This window comes from Budorcas taxicolor, chromosome 1 (assembly GCF_023091745.1).
Source record: "Budorcas taxicolor isolate Tak-1 chromosome 1, Takin1.1, whole genome shotgun sequence".
Classification (NCBI taxonomy): domain Eukaryota; kingdom Metazoa; phylum Chordata; class Mammalia; order Artiodactyla; family Bovidae; genus Budorcas; species Budorcas taxicolor.
Window position 1 is genome coordinate 177,546,149 of NC_068910.1, and position 20,697 is coordinate 177,566,845.

The window sequence follows — 20,697 nt, forward strand, 5'->3', positions numbered from 1 at the left end:
TTTCTTCTTAATTTTCAGACAAGTTTATTATTATACCTTTACATTCTCTGATGCCAACAGTTAACCAGACACAGGTATGTTGTTAAATTTATCTTTGAAACTGAGGCAAGCTTTAAGGACTGCTTATTGTATGTTTTATTTTCTTTTATTTTTGAAAGCACATTTTAAAATAGTAATCCATACAAAAAATACTTATTTGAGAACCTTTGCAAATGAGTCTTCAGGGAATGACTGCACAAAAATTCGGATAAGAGAGGGTAATCCATGAATCACATTAGTTTCATCAGCATTAGAGAAACATTTAAAGGTTGCTTTTATCAATAGCTTGTTTGGGTTTCCTGAATAAAATAAAAAGTTATGTGAAAACCAATAAAAATAATTCAACCTGGCAATGAATAATCTATGTCATACACAATTTGATACTGAGATTTTGATTTAACAGAATTAGTACATTTATAGGCATGAGATTTCAGTGATGTATTATTAATTATGGTTTTGGATGTTTTGACTTTGTCAGATTCAGGGATCTCTAGTTAGAATGAGGAATGCATTCCCAAAGGAAAGGTAATTTTCCACTGTATTTGCAGGCCCTGGTAGAATGAGATGGATCCATTTTTTCCACTCTCTTTGTAAGAAATAATATACGTATTTTTAATGGAAGGCTTTTTACTATCTCTGCTGGTATGATGATAGTTCTGAGTAAGGCTCAGCTAGCTGGATTAGATACAGTGTGCATGTCTGAGGGAAGAGAAGAGGAAAGACAGAGCTCTTGATCCCAAAGACTGAACAAAAGAGTATCTGGTGTGGAAGTACTTCACCGCTCATGCCGTAACCATAAAATATTGATTCCTTTGCTAGAGGATATATGACTAGACTGGCAAATATTTTCTTTTATTACCATTTTTATAAATGAGACAAGTTTAGGCTGTTTTTTTTTTTTTGCTTTTCAGCCAAGTGGTGTCTACATGATGACGTAAGATGTATTATGTGAAGGGGATCTTTTTAAGTCCGTTTCAGTCTCAGTAGCTGGTATACAGTGGTACAGCCAGCTGGCATTCATTCTGATGATTGGGCACGTGCCTTGTTGGTTGGTGTCATCTGTATGTCTGTACATGCTCAGTTAATCAGTTGTGACTGACTCTTTGCAACCCAGTGGACTGTAGTCCACCAAGTTCCTCTGTCCATGGAATTTTTCAGATAAGAACACTGGAGTGGGTTGTCATTTTCTACTCCAGGATAATCCTCCCGACCCAGGGATCAAACCCTGCATCTCTTGTGTATCCCCCATTGGCAGGTAGATTCTTTACCACCAAGCCACCTGGGAAGCCCTGTTTTTATCTGTATAGTTTTTAAGTAATTCATAATTCTTTACACTTCTGTCCTTCTCCCTTAAAAAATTTGACAGCACAGTAAATGTTTGCATTCTGCAGCATTTGTTAAAATTTTTTTAAGTTACCATATTTAAATATCATATTAATAATTTTGTATATTAAATATCAAATATCAAATATCAAATATTAAATATCAAATATTAAATATCAATATTTTGTATGACTTAAATATCTATAAATTAAAATAATCTTTAAATTATAACCTTTCATTTGAAATCTCATTTGTGATAGGGTTTTGATATCTATGGGAGATTTGGTTTACCGTAAGGGAATTTTGTGATATTGAAGATGATGTATAAGATATGAATATATCTATAAATATTAGATGCATATGTCAGTGAATGAACACAAAATTGCTAAAAGTGAACAGTACTTGAAGTAATTAATTGTAAGAATGGATGTATCAGAAATTCACTCTTGGGATTTTGATGTATGTATTCTTGCAGGTGTTTAAAAGAACTCCTCCTGGTGTTCGGAAAATAGTTATTGCTACCAACATTGCAGAGACTAGGTAAAAATTGTCTTTTAATTACCAACTACTAATGATTACATTTGTTTTGAGCACCATAACAGTTAACATACCTTAATCTTTTTTTTTACAAAATACTTAGTAATTTCTTTAAACCTATTTTAATTTAGTTGCATTGAACATGGGTTTTTTTTTTTTTAACTTATACTAATGTTTTAGCCTCTTCAGAAATAGGCTTTTAAGTGATTGTTTTAAAGCTTCTCTAAAGAAGCATGAGGACTGAGGTCAGTACTTCTGGTTGAGAGTAGAATTGATAGATTGTTTGGTAATCCGTTATATATACTCTTTAAAATTATTCCGTTGGAGATACTAATACACCAATACAGTCATTGGAACAGATTGTTCTGCAGAAGCTGGTGTTAAATCATGGCACTGGAAGGCTCACAGAGCTAGTTACAAAAGTCAGCAGGCAAGCTATGAAGTTTGACTGAGGGCAGATAAGAATTGTGCACATGATCTGTAACAAGGGCACTGAGTGCTGCCATCGAAGCTGCTGATAATGCCTGTGATGCGCTGTCTGATCCCCATTTGTAAATGTGGAAGAGTGGTGAAAATCCTAAACTACTGAAATCAAGTTGATTCAATAAAAAGTGTTTTAAGATCCCTATCTGTAGATCTGATATAAGCTAATATGCTTTAGATGTGTTTTTAACAATTTTTATGTATTTGTTTTCCAAACAGCATTACCATTGATGATGTAGTTTATGTAATAGATGGAGGAAAAATAAAAGAGACGCACTTTGACACACAGAACAACATCAGTACAATGTCTGCTGAGTGGGTTAGTAAAGCTAATGCTAAACAGAGGAAAGGTCGAGCTGGAAGGTAAGATCATACCTTTGAAGTCTTGACAAAAACACCCAAAATTTTGTGTACCAAATTTATTTAAGGAAGTTCCCTTTCATCTTTTTAAAAACTTACTGAAGCATGTTTTTGCTCCGCAGCAGATGGGGGAGTCGTTTCAATCATAGTTTTTCCAAAAGGAAAAAGTATCTGTCAGGTTTTTTATTTTATGATTTTTCTACCTCTAATTCCTCAGTCTCGTTAATTAAAGTTAATATTCTTTATCTTATTAGCTATATTATCTGTGATTGTGTTTCTTTTTTAAAAAACATATTATTAATAATGATTGCTATTAATAATACCTGAATGTCAGATCATCCTCTAGAGGCTTATACACATTAACTTGCTTAATCCTCCCACAGTGCTATAAAGTAGGTTATTATCTCTATTTTGAGGGTAAAGAAGCCAAGGTATAGAGAAATAAAGTCATCTCTCCAAAGTCACACAGTGTTACAAGTAGCAGAGCCAGGAATTTGAATTTAGGTGGTTTGGTTCCACAGCCTGGGCTTCTAATCACTATACTTCACAGCTGTACTGGTTTTTCACTATGAATTACCAAGGAAAATACTTTTTCCCACTTATGTGATAGCATGAGAAATAAAAAATACCTTTTTTTTGTTTTTTTGGTTGCCCGTGGTATTTTTTGTGGTGAGCAGGAGCTGCTCTTCGCTGAAGGGCACATGCTTCTCATTGTGATGCTTTCTCTTGTTGGGGTGCACAAGCTCTAGGCGCGCGGGATTCAGAAATTGTGGCATGTGGGCTCTAGAGTGCAATCTCAGTATTTGTGGTGCATGGGCTTAGCTGTTCTGCAGCATGTGGGATCTTCTTCGACCCACGGATCGAACTTCTATCCTCTGCATTGGCAGGCAGATTCTTATTCACTGTACCACCAGGGAAGTCCAATACCTCTGTTTTAATGATTGGAGAAAAGATTTGCCTGTAACACAAATAATTGCACTTATTACTTGTTTTAATGCATACTTCAGAATATTTTACACCCTAACTCATACAAGTGATAGAATCATGTGTGGAGTTTGAAGAGTTTTTATTTTACCACTTAACATGTAGAATAAAAAGTTTTCCCATAATTTTCAGATACTAGCTTAAGTAAGGAAAGAAGAGTTAAAAAAAAAAAAATTGACAGACCATTTATCAGCCTTTTAATAAGTTTATACTATATATTTAAAGCTGTCACTCACTTGTTATAAGGTTTGCAGATTATTCCAGTATAAAGTATTGCATTGTATAGAATTCTTCATCCCCACTAACCTGGTGAAAGTTAATTGTGGAATTGCAGTGCTTTTGTTGATGTTTTTAATTGAAGTATATTTGGTTTACAATGTTGCTTTAGTTTCTGGTGTACCACACAGTGATTCAGCTTATATATGTATGTAGTATTTTAATTCAAAGGGAAAATAGTCCCCTGTGGGCTCTGTGATACAAATTTCCTTTAGCAAAGCTAATTAAGATTGATAATTATTTTGACGGCCAGTGCAAACTATTTATTATGTGGTCCTTGGTGGAGATCCTATAGATAGATTAATGGGTCCTCTGAGCCACCAGATAAGCCCATCATTCAGATCAGTAGATGCAAATAAGGGAAAAGATTGTTTCCAGCATCTCTCTGAGAGCTCATTAGATAGCACATACCTAACAGCTTTTAAAATAATTATAGGTTAACATAATACCAGGATTTGTTACATAAAGTGCTCATAAGGCTCAAAGAGATTAACCTATGTATACTGCTGATTTTGTGTCAACCAGTCTGGAATCTGTAAGAAACAGGTAACCAAATTATTGGTAGGAGGAGGGAATCCTGTCTTTTTTAGAACTAGGATTTAGGATTAGTGGATTTAAGCTTATTCAAAACAGATGAGGAAAAGGAATATATGAATAACAATGAAGTAACAAGTAAATTAGTTATGATGTGGCTTGTAAGAAATAGATATTGACTGCTTTCCCTGCCTTTTCTTTTCTCTGGAATTCTAAAAAGTCACTGATAATACTTACCTGCCCCCCTCCCCCTTGTTGTTGGGTTTTTTTCTTTTTAAAGAGTTCAACCTGGTCATTGCTATCATCTATATAACAGTCTTAGAGCAAGCCTTCTAGATGACTATCAACTGCCAGAAATTTTAAGAACGCCTTTGGAAGAACTTTGTTTACAGATAAAGGTAAATTAAGTGGGAGAATTAAACTAAGTAAGGTTCTAGTTTTCAGCATGTTTTATAGAGGAAAGTAATATGTTAATCTGCCAGAAAGAATTTAGACCACCATATGTTTTTGTGTTAGTACAGTTTGACCCTGAGCAGCCTGAAGGTTAGACTTGCCAGTTGTCTCTTCTCTGCCTCCAGAAAATGACTCACCCAGGGGTGGGTCATTGAAACAGCTTGGTTAGAGTCCGGAGTCAGACCCTAGTTCTGTTGATTCTACATGTTGTGTTTGCTGATTGAACACAAACTTTCCCCTGCACTTAAAGTTCTGTAAAATGAAAATGCAAGTACTATATTTATTGAAAAAAAAATCTGCATTGACATGAACCTATGTAGTTCAAAATCGATAAACTGTAAACTGTTTTTAAGCTTCTGTCATGTGTATATTAAACAGCTTTTAATTATATATTGCTCTAGAGCCAGACTCTCTGGGATTGAATCCCAAGTCCTGTGGCAAGCTAGTTCTTTTATATTGGGCAAATTATTTAAATTAACTTCGTAAAATTCTTAGAACAGTGCCTGGCACATGGAAAGTGTTCAATAAATCTTAGCTACTGTCACTACATCTTAAGATGCCCTCATTATAAACTACTTACCTTTTTTCAGCATCATATATTTGATAAAATTTGCCACCTTATTTTGAAGATAATTGGCAATCAACTTATTGAGATTTTAACCAGCTACTTTTCTCATTAATAGAGTTAGTGGGTGTTGAAAGTAGTATGTTGGCCTTTAAACATTTAGAATCACAAATAATTGTAACTTATTCTGGTAAAATATCTAACTGGAAAATTGTGTATATGTTTGATGCTTTATTCGAGTGAATGACATGGGAAAGACTAAACTCTATGTTCATATATGACATGTTTAATTATATTTGTCTCTCCCCAGATTTTAAGACTAGGTGGAATTGCTCACTTTCTTAGTAGGCTAATGGATCCACCATCGAATGAAGCAGTGTTACTCTCCATAAAACACCTGATGGAACTGGTAAATTTGTTTTTAAATAAATTCTAACTTAGATTTAGAGTGTTTAAGTAAAGCAAGCTAATTATGAAATTTACTCTTAATTATTGCAAAGTAGGCCAATGAGTATGCAGGACCAAATTGATTCACTATTTGGCTGTTCAGCTTTAAGTATGAAATAGGTTATAAACTGATACTGTTGTGATTTACTTATCATACTGGGCTCTTTCCACACAAGTTTTTTCATTATAGGCATGACTTAAAATTACATACAATTTTGAAAGCTTTGCATTTCAATCTTTTAAAACTTTCGAATGTTTTAGTTTCCTGTTTTGATCCTCTTCACTTGTATTCTTGAAATGAATTTGGTTGCTGTATTCTATTCTTTCTGATTTTCATAGTGTTTTTATAGCTTTGTCAAATCTAAGCAACTTAATGACAGTATGGACATCTTATAAAGGCAGCTTTTCTATTTTTGAAGGAATACTAGCAGACTTTTTCCCAGACTATATCCCGCTACCTATCATTTTCTTAACAGCTTTTTCCCGTTGGTTTATTTTATGAAGTCAGTGTTTTGAGGAACAGGTTTCATTGTCTTAGGTGCCCACTTAGTTGGTAGCCATCCCTATACAATACCATGCTGAGAAGCTGCACATGACTGGCTGTAAGTTAGTGCCCAAAGTAGAGAGAAAGAACAGAACTGTGCTGTCCAGCTTAGTATCCACTAGCCACAGGTGACTGTTTAAGTTTTGAATTAAATTACAAATTCAGTATCTTGGTCATACTCACACATTTTAGAAGTTGAATAGACACATGTGGCTATTGGTTACTGCATGAACAGTGCAGAAATGACATTCCATCAGTGCTGCAAGTTCTGTTGATTAGTGGTGGGTTAGAGGATGCTAATGGGTGTATTTTACATATTAAAAAAATTTTTTGAGCCATCTGTGTAGATAGTTTTGAGAATTTGGTCCATATGAAAACATTGAAATAAGCTTGTAATGTGAGCAATAAGTTATTTAAATGAAAAGTATTGTAACTGATCTGACCATTTTTGTTTGAATTTGGGTTAGATTTAGTGAGGTTGGCGATATTTTAGGGAACAGTATGGTTTTACTAACTGTAAAATTAAAGTCTTCCCCTCCGGATTTTTCTCTAATAGAACATAGCAATAGAGAGCTAGATGGTGATTAGAGAATCCGCTTACTTTTGGTAGAGACAGATGACCAGAGGATAGCTGGAGTCTGAAGCCAGAGTGGGTCTGACTGAATTTAAGAACCAGTCTTTACTGAGCCATTTGCAAGCAACAAAATTATGAAAAGGCCTGGGACATCCTTGCCAACAGTAGGGTCTGAAGCCTGCATTTTGAAAAAAACTTTTTTATTATGCAATGCAGAATGCCCATCCAGGATAAAAAAGCAAAACAAACCATCCAGCTTAATGATTTATTACAAAGTGAGCAGTGTTATTTTTTTTCATGTCAAGAAGTTAAGAACATCTCTGGGATACTAAAAGACCACTACCTACCCTCTCCCATCACTCCCTGAGTCTCAGAAATAATATTTATCATGACTAATGGTAGTCTTTTGCTTTTCTTGATGATTTTACCAACCAGAATACATCTCTCTAAAGAGCTCGATTTAATTTGATTCTTTATAAACTTTACAGAAATCCACATAGGATGTTGGGACTTGTGGAAAAATGGGGTTCTGAATTCTTTCAGTGAACATTGTGAAATTCATGTGCATTACTGCTTTTAGGTGTATATAGTTCATTCGCTTTCATTTCTTTATATGGCTACTGAAAGGTATTTTTGGTGGTTGTTTAATCGATAAGTTGTGTCCGCCACTTCTGTGACCCCATGGACTGCAGCCCACCAGGCTCCTCTGTCCCTGGCTTTTCCCAGGAAGGAGTACTGGAGTGGCTTGCCATTCCCCTTCTCCAGGGGACTTAACCTGCATCCCCTGCATTGGCAGGTGGATTCTTTACCACTTAGCCACCTGGGGCTTCTGGTGGCTCAAATGGTAAAGAATCTGCCTTCAATGCAGGAAACCCAGGTCTGATCCCTGGGTCTCGAAGATCTCTTGGAGAAGAGAATGGCTACCCACTCCAGTATTCTTTACTGGAGAATTCCATAGAGGAGCCTAACAGAGCCCATGGGGTTGCAAAAGAGTCCAACACAACTGAGCGACTAACACTCACACTTTCACCTGGGAAGCCCCGAAGACATTTTGCTTATTTCCAGTTTGAAGCAGTTACATACACTCGTATGAAAAGTATTTTATTGTTTCTTAGTGTACATGTTTAAGTGTTTCTCATAGGTATATGTGTAGGAGTGAATTCAGTAGGTAATGCCCAGCCATTTTCCAAAGTTGTCAAACTACTTACATTCCTACCAGGGCCAGTGGTAGGTGAGTATTCTCATTGCTCTATAGCATCACCAACCTATAGTCTTCTATTCTAAGCATGTTGATAGGTATGTTGTAGTTGAATAGTTTTAATTTGCATTACAGTGAGTACTGTTGAATTTGTATGCAGCTTTTCATGCTTCCAGCCCATTTGGATAGTCTCATTTGTAAATTTCTGGTGCCAGTTTTTGTGTTATGTTATAGGAAGTCATTATATATACTTTCTGTATACTATTGATCTGAGCCTTTTGTCAATTGTGTATTCCATATGTCTGTATTTCTACCTTATCACTTTTTACTAGTGTTTTGGTGAACAAATTCCTAATTTTAATGTGCAATATATCAGTTTTTTCTTTATTGTTACTGCTTTTTATCCTTTCATGAGTCTTTCTCTACCCTGGAGTCGTGGTGATAATACTGTTTTCAGTTTTTCTTCTTCACACTTAGAAATATAATCCATGTGCAATTGGTGTGTGTAGGCAAGGTAAGAATCAGTTTTTAGATATGTGGAACAGTTGACTGAAACTGTTAGAGAAAAGTTTATCCGTTTCCTTCTCTGCTTTGTTCTGCAGCATTGTCATCAATCAGGTGTCTGGGTTTGTCTATTTGTAGGCTCTGCTTTATTCTATTGATGTTTATTTTTCTTGAGCTGGTATCACACTGTCTTAATTACAATATTGAGTCTTAACCAAGCAAGAACATGCTCTTTCCCATTGATTTAGTTGTTTAGTCTCTTGGTGTTTCAGCATTTTCTGTGTATCATACAACTCTTTTTTTTTTTATTTTTTTTTTATTATTTTTATTTTTTTTAATTTTAAAATCTTTAATTCATACAACTCTTTAAGAGATTGAGATCTTGATTAGTGGTATTTTTGGTTTCTATTCAGACTTCAAAATTTTGCATTTTCTTGTGTGTCTGCTATACAGAAATCAAGTTGGTTTTGAATGTTGGCCTTGTTTTCATTAATGCTGTGAAACCCACTTATTCTAATAACTGTATGTAGATTTTTTTGCATACAATCACATCTATAAATAATTAGAATTTTATTTCCAGCTGTCATCCAGGATCCTTAGTACAATATTGTGCAGAAGTGATATGATAGTGTACATACAGTCTTATGTTCTTATCCTCAAAGGAAAAGCTATCAATAATTCATTGAGCATGTTCTTTGAAGATTTTTTTGTAGAAACTCAAGGAAGTTTCTGTTTTTATCAAATACCTTTTCTTCCTCTAATGAGATTATCCAGTTATGCTGCTTTTTATGTTTAATTTGTAATGTATTGAATTACATCAGTTTTTCAGATGTTAAACCAACTCTCATTCCTGAAAGAAACCTAACTTGCTGTGATTCAATTTGCCATTGTTTTAAGTTTCTCATGTATGAGGTTATTTAGTTTCCCTTTCTCCAGACGTTCCTGTCAAGCAGGAACCAAGATTATTCTAAACTCAGAAAACAAGCTTGAAAGTTTTGTGTTTTTCCCCCTAGTCTCTGAAAGAGTTTTTGTAAGATTAAGGTAATTTCTTTCATAAACTTTTAGTAGAGCTCAATATTGGCTGTGGTCCCTGTGTTGTACAGTACATCCCTGTAGTCTGTCCTACACAGTCCATTAGTTTGTACCTCTCATTCCCCTACCCCTGTAACAAACTACCAATGGGTTGCCAGAGTAATAAGAGTTTTATCGTTTGCTGTTTTTGTTGTTGTTCAGATTTTGTCATTTTGAATGTGTACTGGACATTGTATTTACAGAGATCTTTGTGGATAAAAACTTGGAACTTGGAGTGATAATTTCCTCCAGAGAGGATTTATGTTGCCTCCTCTGGTAAAAGATACTCCAGTGTTGTTCACCTCTCTAGACTTCTTTCTCTCCCCAGTTACTGGAGTTGTAATTTTTGTAATTCTTTTGTAACTCTTTTGTAAAAGAATTTTGTAATTCTTCTGTCAATGTCTTCAGGCAACTTTTCTCACGTGATGATTGGATCACATTACCTAGGGAATCAGAGCAGAAGTCACCCCCATTTGGAGGACTCTAGATGCGTCTTTTATCTCTTGCCCTGCTGTTGGTTTCATGTCTCCTAAAGTACTGCAGTTGAGGGCTGGGCATTGTATACTCTGAGTATATGTTTTGTCTTTTGGGTTCCCCGCCCCCAACAACTCTTGTACTTAGTGATTTTCTTTATCTTATTGAATGCTAATACATTATTTCTCATTTTTCTTCTAACATTTATAGCAAAGCTGAATTGTGAGTTAATTTTATTTTTGTTTGTTTAAATAAGTTTCTAACCTTTGCTGACCTCAAAACTAACGTTTTGATGACGAGAACTAAAGCTGAACAATATAAGGGCATTTGGACATGCGTGGCCTGTCACTTTTTTTTTTTTTTGAGCGAACTAAAATATGCTTTACAATGTCTGTTTTAAACATAAACTCTTACTTTACAGAATGCTTTGGATAAACAAGAAGAATTGACGCCTCTTGGAGTTCACTTGGCACGATTACCAGTTGAACCACACATTGGGAAAATGATTCTTTTTGGAGCTCTGTTCTGTTGCTTAGACCCTGTACTCACCATTGCTGCTAGTCTCAGCTTCAAAGATCCCTTTGTGATTCCACTGGTAAGAAGTATACAAATAAAAAGCTAGGTTTTTCTTTCTTTTTTTTTTTTTAACACAGGGTAGTTATTTGCTTAGATACACTTTTTATTAGAATGCCATTCTCCTTTATATACCATCAGAGCAATTTAAGCTGCCTTCATCTGTTTTTAAGGGAAAAGAAAAGGTCGCAGATGCAAGAAGAAAGGAATTGGCAAAGGATACTAAAAGTGACCACCTGACTGTTGTGAATGCATTTAAGGTAAAATGGACACATTTTAAATTTAAATTTTTAAAATATGTTATAGTTATCAGGAATAAGTTAAATTAGTGAAAATGTTTAAAATTAGGTGAACATGTGAAAAAAATTATACACTTTCCAATTTTGTGATAGTGCATTATTACATTTTCCCTTTTGGAAAAAAGTCTGTTCTTTGTGTTTTGATAACAGAACAAGTGAACAATTTATTTTAAAACATTATTTACTATTATTTATTTCCATCTTTGTCTTATTCACGTTTATGATGGAAGGTTCTTTCCTGTTCAGTAATAAACTATACCTGTATTCAGGTTTAACATTTTGATAGAGGATCATAATCATGTATACTCTTCAAGAAAGAGAGACGTTTTCTCTTACAGCCAGGCTTTTCTGAGGATAAATATGCCTCATCCATCTTTGCAACATTTAAGTGTAATTTAGGGTATGGAGACAGTATCTTTTTATTGTAGTTCTAGACTCAGTTTCCTGTTATGGGATTGTTTATGTATTTTTTTTGTTCTTTTGAGCTAATTCAGTATTTTTTTCTCCCATCTTCCTCGCTTTGCTAACTTAAAGCAAAACATATTTGTGAAGGTGAAAATATATAATAGCATTGAAATTTGTCTAACAGGGTGTTCTTTTTGATTAGTATACCATGTGCAGAATGGTGCTATTTTATGTAAATGAACAGTACATTACTTTATAATTTGCTCTTATTTGTGGAAAGAAAGGTCTGTAAATTCAGTTTTGGTTACCTCTTAATGACTAGGATCATAAGGAGTTCACGTTTTTGTAGTTTGTTATTTTTTAAATTATTTGGGTTTTTTTACAGAGAAAATTAAAAATCAGAAGGTAAACATTGTTACTAAAATAAAGACAAACTACTAAGTAATCTTTGCTTTGGGGAATAAAATTAATACTTTATTTCTTTGCCCCCTAGGGATGGGAAAAAGCTAAACAACGTGGTTTCAGATATGAAAAAGACTATTGCTGGGAATATTTTCTATCTTCAAATACATTGCAGGTAATGATGAGTGTTTTGAAGTAATTCTCATATATGTTAGATTAGGGGATATATGTATCCATTCTGTATAGTCAGCTCTATACCCAAAAGTTAATTGTGACTATCTTGTGAAGTTGAATCATACAAAATCATAGAAGAGACTATTAAATCAACTGCAGTAGCACAAGAAAAAGAGGTAAAGCATAATAAAATAATGGCTAAGAGAAGAAATAAGTCCAGAGTTTAGCAAGAAAACACAGAAGCTCGTTTACTCTTTCTGCACTCATCCTTGAGTTGCCATTTTGAAGATTTGTTCTAAAATTTTCACTGATACTTCTAAAATGTTTTAAACTCAAATAGGGCAAGTATCTCTTTTTAAACTTTAGATAGGTATTTTTATCCTGAACTGACGTAATGTAATGAGAAAACACTATTGAAGACATTTGTGAAACAGAAGAAAGTAAACAATTAAGGCAAATGCAACATCAGACACTGTGCTGAACTAGAGAAGTGATCTCAAGCCAGCAGGCGTAGGAATATCCACACCTTTTCAGCTATGTGGCATGAACTCTGGTAATGGACATTTAGCAGATCTACAAGAGGGGTAAAGAATCCAGAATCCAGCATATTTAAACTTGCCCAAACATTAACAGAATTAAAAGAAGGATAATGACAATTCTGAAAGATGCTATAGCCAATGGATAAAAGAAGGGAACCTGGCATATCTCAGCAGAAGATACAACTGTTTCATAGTTAGGAACAGTTGAAGAATGCGGTTTCAGTACAAGTTAAGAAAATAAACCAGTAAAAGGAATGAAAAGACTGCTGAGCCAAGAAGACAAATTGTAGGCCATAGCATCATAAGGAGCAAAATGGGCAATCTTTTAAAACAAAATATTACCTAGAAGGAAGGCTTGAGATAATCACAGCCTGTATATGCAGCCATGAAAGAAAAAAATAAAGCAATAAGTAAGAAGCTCATAAACAGAAGGACAGCATTGATCTATCATGAAGGTAACAGGTGTCTCTTCATAGAAAATCCAGGAGTAATTGAATATGTATTCAGAGATACATGTAAGAACATGTCCCTTGAACTACAGTATGAAAAGATAGTTAAATCCAAGTGTTATTTGAGAATACTATATCCTGTCAAGATATTCAAGTATAAAGAAAAATTACAGACATTCAAGAAAGCACTTGAAATAGGCACTCATGAGCTGACCTTGAAAACTTACTGAGTAAAATGCGTATTATGAGGTGAATCAAAAAGAATCTAGGAATGGAGAATACATGCTGAGTATACATTGAAATTATTTAAATATGGAAAAATACAAAATGGTATTGAGAATTATGGATATAGAAAAAAAGGTATTGTCCTGAACAATATAATGGTTATAGAAATCAGGAGGTAGCCTGGCGATTCAGTTGTAAGAGAAATTAGGTAGGAAAACTAAAGTCACACAATTCGTAGAAAGGATATATATTTAAAAATGACTTGGGACTTCCCTGGCAGTCCAGTGGTCAAGACTCTGAGCTCCCAATGCAGGGGACCCTGGGTCAGGGAACTAGACCCCACATGATACAACAGCAAGATCCTGCATGCCACAACTAAGACCTGGCACAGCCACATAAATAATTAAATTTTTTAAAATGACTATATTTCATAATCTATTTTAAGCTCACAAGGCTTCTTTATTAAATATCTCTTATGATTATAAAACTGTTGCATTCATCTAATTCAATTTTGTTTAATTGCCTTAAATTGAACTAAGATTAAATGCTTTTATTAAAACAGCTTCTGTACTGTTTATCGTAGTTAAGATGGCATTTTTGTCCAATTCTGATGAGTATCTGCAATATTGTTTATTTAATGATATTTCTGATGATATTGAGATTAGGGAAGTCTTTTGTACTTTCCTGTATTATTTGAATGCTTTTTATAACAAAGCATGTATTATTTTACTCATGGTCATTTTCTTAAAAACAGGAAACAGGCCTTAAGCTTTTGAACCAGGATATAATGGTAGTTAGTTCTCAGTAGTACATATGTGAATGTTATTTACTGTATGCTTTTCTGTATTTTTTTTCCCCCAAAATATGGGATGGAGAGCAGTTTTGAAAATTAGTCTTTTTGCCTAATAAAGTAATTCTGAAACATCAGTTACTCCCTACAGCAGGCAAGCCTTTTCTATAGAAGATGGGACGATTAATATTTTCAATTTAATATCCACATGTTTTCCCTGGCAGCTGCTCATCTTTGCCATTGTAATGCAAAAGCAGCCAAAGATAATACGTAGACAAGTGGGTGTGGCTTTGTTTCAATAAAACCCTGTTGACAGAAACAGATTTTTATAAATTTGTAGTTAACTATCCCCTGCTGCAGAACATCACATTTTTGCAAGAGTATTTTATAAAGCAGGGAAAGCTCACCATGAAATTTATTTATGAGTGCACACTTTATAACCCCTATAGATTTGTGTGGAAGGTATTCTAGTTCTGTTTGTTACCATTGCTCCCTAGATGCTGCATAACATGAAAGGGCAGTTTGCTGAGCATCTTCTTGGAGCTGGATTTGTAAGCAGTAGAAATCCTCAAGATCCAGAATCTAATATAAATTCAGGTACAGCAGGAAATACAGTGTAAATAACTTGCTGCTATTGTCAGTTGTATCAGTAGTTTACTTTTTTTTTTTCCCCTCTCCCTTCCCACCCCGAATAGATAATGAGAAGATAATTAAAGCTGTCATCTGTGCTGGTTTATATCCCAAAGTTGCTAAAATCCGACTAAATTTGGGTAAAAAAAGAAAAATGTAAGCATTGAAGATTATTATAATTATTTGTAGTTCTCTCAAACTTTTGAAATCATCTACTACAACACGGCTTGTGTTGTACATTTGCTCTTACTTGTAGTAGGTCCCTATTCTTAACTTTGGCTATTTAAGGGAAGGCAAACTGTTTATGGTAGATACCACTGTCCCTCACTGCACATCCCGAAGTCTGTTCCTTTGTCACCCAGTATTCACAAAGAATATTAGTAATGCCAGTGTAAACGAGCTTCCCTGGTGGCTCAGATGGTAAAGAATTCTCCTGCAGTGTGGGAGACCTGGATTTGATCCCTGGGTTGGGAAGATCCCTGGAAGAGGGCATGGCAACCCACCCCAGTATTCCTGCCTGGAGAATCCCCATGGACAGAGGAGCCTGGTGGGCTACAGTCCATGGCGTCACAAAGAATCGGACACAACTGAATGACTAAGCACGTAAATATGAGAACGGTAAGCCAGCTGTTAAAAAGCAGTACCTCAGTGGAACTTGCTTTGGAGTAGATTATGTTTCAGGATTTTTTTTTTTTCCTTTCTTATGAAACAGATAATCTTGTACTTTAGCTCTTTGGATGAAATTGTGGGGAGTTTACCTATTTTGAGAAGCAAAGTATAGCTTTAAATATAGGTCCAAATAGAGTCAGCCTCGATAGTAATTGGAGACAACAATAAGGCATATTTTTGCCCAATAAGCTAACTCATTCTATTGAAGACAAAAGAGAAACTGAAAGTCACATATGGGTTGTAGTATGTGAATTCGTGCCAGACTTTTAGAAGACACTTTAGAATTAGGTATCAGCAGTCATTAAAGTAGTCACTGGCCCAGTGGTTTAATATGTTCTAAGGAAGTCATTCCAAATGTTTTTCGCAAAGTATATTGTAAGCAACATAGATGTCTAGTAGCAGTGGGAAAATTATGGTTTTATAAGACCATATTGTATGGCATTTCTGTTAGGTGTAAAAAAAAAATCATTGTATATTGACATAAAATATTTGAACTAATGTTAGGTGAAAGAGTTGGTTGTTCTATACACATGAAAAAATATAGACCTCAAAGGCAGCCTAAAGTGCAGTCATTGTTCTAGTGCAGTGGTTCTCAGCATGGGTGATTTTCCTTCCCAGAGACCTTTGACAATTTCTGCAGACGTTGTGGTTTTATAACTGGAGACATAGGTGTTACTGGCATCTAGTACATAGAGGCCAGGGATGCTGTTAAGCATTCCACAATGCACAAGACAGTCCCCCATAACAAGGAATTCAGTAGTTAAGAATGCAGATGTTGAGAAATCTATAATGTACCTGAGAATAGGGTAACATGAATGTTAATCATTGTGATTGGATTATTCACATTTTATGTGATCTGAGTATTTTTTAACTTCAGTACTTTTTCAAATTCTTATTCATATATATCCCTAAAATGTACAGGTAGCTTAACATGTTACAAGTAGCTTAAATGTTTGAAATACATTTTGTATATCCCTCTGCCATCCTGGGAAGACTTGATGAAAAAAAATGTATCAGTAGTTCTCTTTGGATTGATGCTTTGTTTTGTAAACGTGCAGGGGTCAGCATATTTTGGCATACTGGCTGAAAAACATCTTTGTGTAAATTTTTGTTGGAACACAGCCATGCCTATTCTCTGTCTGCTTACTAGCTACATTAGCAGAGTTGAGTAGTTGTGACAGAATCCCCCCAAAGCCTAAAATACTTTGTCTCTGGTCCCATATAGAAAAAGTTTACCAAATCCTGCTGCTCTAGTGATGTAGGGTTGCAGGATGACATTGGTTAAATAGATTGTGTGGTGAGGAAAAGTAATTGATTTTATTCTAAATAATGGCTTATGGCTATGATTGATTTTATGGATCCCTAAAACCATGAAAAAGATACCCTCAAAAACAGAGGAAGCATTAATGGATTAACCCTTTATAATGTAATTACCAATGATTATATAACTACTGTTTCATATCTCCCTGTTGAATGATATTAACTAAAGACTCCTACAAATTGAGGTGAAATCTTTAACTATCAAAGGAAGGACTCCCTAAGAATGGAGAGACCGTACTGGAGCTGTGTATGTTTATTTCAAGTATTCCTGTTTTGAAATGGGGCTGGAGGTACAGTGAATGTGAGGCCATTTAAAACATATTTTAGAATAGGGTTTTAAAAATCAGAACTACGTTTTAAACAAAATTCCCCGTTTTTAATTTTACTTGTCTGGGTGTGTGACCTGTGGATTTTTTTTAATTGATCATTTCAGTTATTATGTAAATTGAGGGCAGTTTATCAGTCCATGGGGTGGTAAAGAGTCGGACACGACTGAGCGACTTCACTTTCACTTTTCACTCATGCATTGGAGAAGGAAATGGCAAACCCACTCCAGTGTTCTTGCCTGGAGAATCCCAGGGATGGGGGAGCCTGGTGGACTGCCATCTGTGGGGTTGCACAGTCGGACACGACTGAAGCGACTTAGCAGTAGTAGTATCAGTATCATGGTTCATCAGTATTATGGTTTACAGTGAGTGAGTGAGTGAAGTCGCTCAGTCGTGTCCGACTCTTTGCGACCCCTTGGACTGTAGCCTACCAGGCTCCTCTGTCCATGGGATTTTCCAGGCAATAGTACTGGAGTGGATTGCCATTTCCTTCTCCAGGGGATCTTCCCGACCCAGGGATCGAACCCGGGTCTCCCGCATTGTAGACAGACACTTTACTGTCTGAGCCACCAGGGAAGTAAAATGTACAGATTATTCTCTTGGTCTGATTCACTTAGAATTCTCTCAGGTATTTATTTCATTCTTTGTCTTTTAATGGTATATATATTAACATAATGAAGGAATATTTTGTCCCTTTTCTAACATGTTGAGTAATTAAACCTATAAGAGGATTTATTTTATGATTTAGAGTGTTCATATTTATCTGATACTTTTCCATGTCTTATTAAAGTAAAAATTCTCTTTCCTTATATATAAGTTTAGAAATATATAATGCAGAAATAAGCTAAACTCATCTGTGGAGTTTCTTTTGATTCTGGGATGGTTTGGAGTCCTCCAGAGGGTTTTTTTTTTTAACTACATTTTAACTTTTTTTAAAGGGTGAAAGTTTACACAAAGACTGATGGAGTAGTTGCTATTCATCCTAAATCTGTTAATGTGGAGCAAACAGAGTTTAACTACAACTGGCTTATCTATCACCTGAAGATGAGGACAAGTAGTGTAAGTGAATGTATAAAATAGCCATGGATCTGAGTAACAGTCTGTGTTTTAAAAATTGTTTAGTTTTCATAATTCCAAACAAGACTTGTTTTCTTAATTTTTTTTTAATTGGCGGATAATTGCTTTACAGTGTTTGGTGGTCTCTGCTGTATTATCAGCGTAAATCAGCTGTAATTATGTATATATATCCCCTCCCCGCCATTCCATCCCTCTGGGGCATCACAGTGCACCAGGCTGGGCTCCCTGTGTTATATAGCAGCTTCCCACTAGTTAGCTGTTTTATACTTGGTGTGTATATGTCAATGCTACTTTCTCAGTTTGTCTTAGCCTCTCTTCCCCCCACTGTGTCCATGAGTCTGTTCTCTACATCTGCATCTCCATTTCTTCTCTGTAAATAGGTTCATCAGTACTGTTTTTTTAGATTCCATATATATGCGTTAATATATGATATTTGTTTTTCTCTTTTTTATTTTCTTCATTCCGTGTAACAGGCTGTAGGTTCATCCGCCTTACCACAGTTGACTCAAATTCATTCCTTATTATGACTGACTCTTATTCCATTGTATGTATATACCACAACTTCTTTATCCACTCATCTGTGGATGGACATCTAGGTTGTTTTGTCCTAGCTATTGTGAACAGTGCTGCAATGAACACTGGGGTACACGTGGGATTGCTGGGTCATCTGGTAGTTTTCTTCCTAAATTTATTAAGGGATATCCTAAAAAAAATTTTTTTTCCAATAAGACTTATAATGTCCTCAAGCAAATAACCTGTACTTTTAATGTGTTTAGATCTGTTGTGATGGGTCTATTTTAATTAACAGAAGGTTATTTGATTTTCATAATTTTCTTTCAGAACCTATTTTTAAAGAAATACTGACATTTTATGGTATATAGGAGTTCACAGTGTATGAAGAATTTTATTGACTTGTCAATATAACTTATAAATACTGCTCAGAATATTAAGTGGGAATTTTGTTAATATATAAAGAAAAAGAACTTCAGCTACATTATTGTTTTGGTTTTATCACTTAGAAAAATACTTTGTTTCCAGAATAGTGCTGTTGATTGAATTGAAACAAAAATATAAAACTCCTTTGTTGTCTGAAGTAATGAAAAATGACTTGTTTAAAATTATATATATTTTTAAATTAGTCTGTAATTACACCGACAGGATGATAATAATACCTATTTTAGAAGAAAAACACTCATTGATACTAGTGATTTTACTGGATTAATGTGACAATAATCCTTTCTGACTCCTTAACTGTATTAACTTGCCTTACTTTTCATTATAGATATACTTGTATGACTGCACAGAAGTTTCCCCATACTGTCTCTTGTTCTTTGGAGGTGATATATCCATCCAGAAAGATAATGATCAGGAAACTATTGCTGTAGATGAGTGGATAATCTTTCAGTCTCCAGCAAGAATTGCCCATCTTGTTAAGGTGACTGACTTTACATGATTGTCTTTGATTCTGCATGCAAGTTAGTATACAGTCTTGTGTTTTTGTTTATCCAAGTGTTGTACATGTTACATTAAATATTTCTTGCTTTATTTCAACAGATGGAATTGTGTTGAGAAATCGATTTACAGTTTTTCTGAATTGGTTTTTGAGATAGTTATAGAGCAACCATTCTGAATAGCTAATAGCTTATGAAATTTCTTGTACCAGATCAAGTCACTTTTATTTATTACACTGTTTGATAGTACATCTGCCTTTGTTGAATGTGTATACTTTTTCCAACTTCAGGAATTAAGAAAGGAACTAGATATCCTTCTGCAAGAGAAGATTGAAAGTCCCCATCCTGTGGACTGGAAGGACACTAAATCAAGAGACTGTGCAGTACTCTCAGCTATTATAGACTTGATCAAAACACAAGAAAAAGCAACTCCCAGGAACTTGCCACCACGTTTCCAGGATGGATATTACAGCTGACAGGTTTTCTCTGGTGCCCTGAAAAGCCAATATTACAGCCATCTTCCATCACGGTTTAACTTTGGGCCAGATGCCAAACCCCAGGACATGAATAATTTTAATGTGTATAAGATAGAAACCTTCAGTAGGTAGTAAAGACTTAATGTGCATGAATTAACAGTTGTCTGTAGCTACTATAAATACACCATAAACAACAGTAAGTTCTCTGATCATACACTCTTACTGTGGTCATGTCCACATTTTGAGAATATTCCTTTTATGTACTTTGAATGTTGTACCACTTGAGAAAGTCCTTTGTTATGAAATATTAATCTTTCTGCCCATAATGATCGAGCATAGAATCAGTAAAACTAGAATGATTAGCCAAAAGCAGTGTCAGATAAGAATTTCAGCACATCCACATTTTTTCTAATGGAACTTCTGTCAGAAGTTAATTAATTTGTTGTAATAAAGTCCACTATCTAATAAAATGTACAGTGTGTAAATCTCAGCTAGCTTTTTGGCTTGGTTTCTGCATCCCCACCTG

At 34.9% G+C, this 20,697-nt stretch overlaps 1 protein-coding gene across 1 annotated transcript in view; it reads left to right on the forward strand.

Annotated features, from left to right (window-relative positions):
- Positions 1–20,697, forward strand: part of DHX36 (DEAH-box helicase 36) — a 45,439-nt gene extending 24,742 nt beyond the window's left edge. Inside the window, exons 13-25 of the mRNA XM_052636673.1 lie at positions 19–74; positions 1,838–1,902; positions 2,602–2,745; positions 4,817–4,934; positions 5,865–5,963; positions 10,788–10,961; positions 11,113–11,199; positions 12,137–12,220; positions 14,720–14,819; positions 14,918–15,008; positions 18,106–18,226; positions 19,527–19,679; positions 19,986–20,697. Of these exons, the coding sequence (XP_052492633.1) occupies positions 19–74; positions 1,838–1,902; positions 2,602–2,745; positions 4,817–4,934; positions 5,865–5,963; positions 10,788–10,961; positions 11,113–11,199; positions 12,137–12,220; positions 14,720–14,819; positions 14,918–15,008; positions 18,106–18,226; positions 19,527–19,679; positions 19,986–20,171 (1,478 nt within the window). The 3' untranslated portion in view covers positions 20,172–20,697. The remainder of the gene's footprint in view (positions 1–18; positions 75–1,837; positions 1,903–2,601; positions 2,746–4,816; positions 4,935–5,864; positions 5,964–10,787; positions 10,962–11,112; positions 11,200–12,136; positions 12,221–14,719; positions 14,820–14,917; positions 15,009–18,105; positions 18,227–19,526; positions 19,680–19,985) is intronic.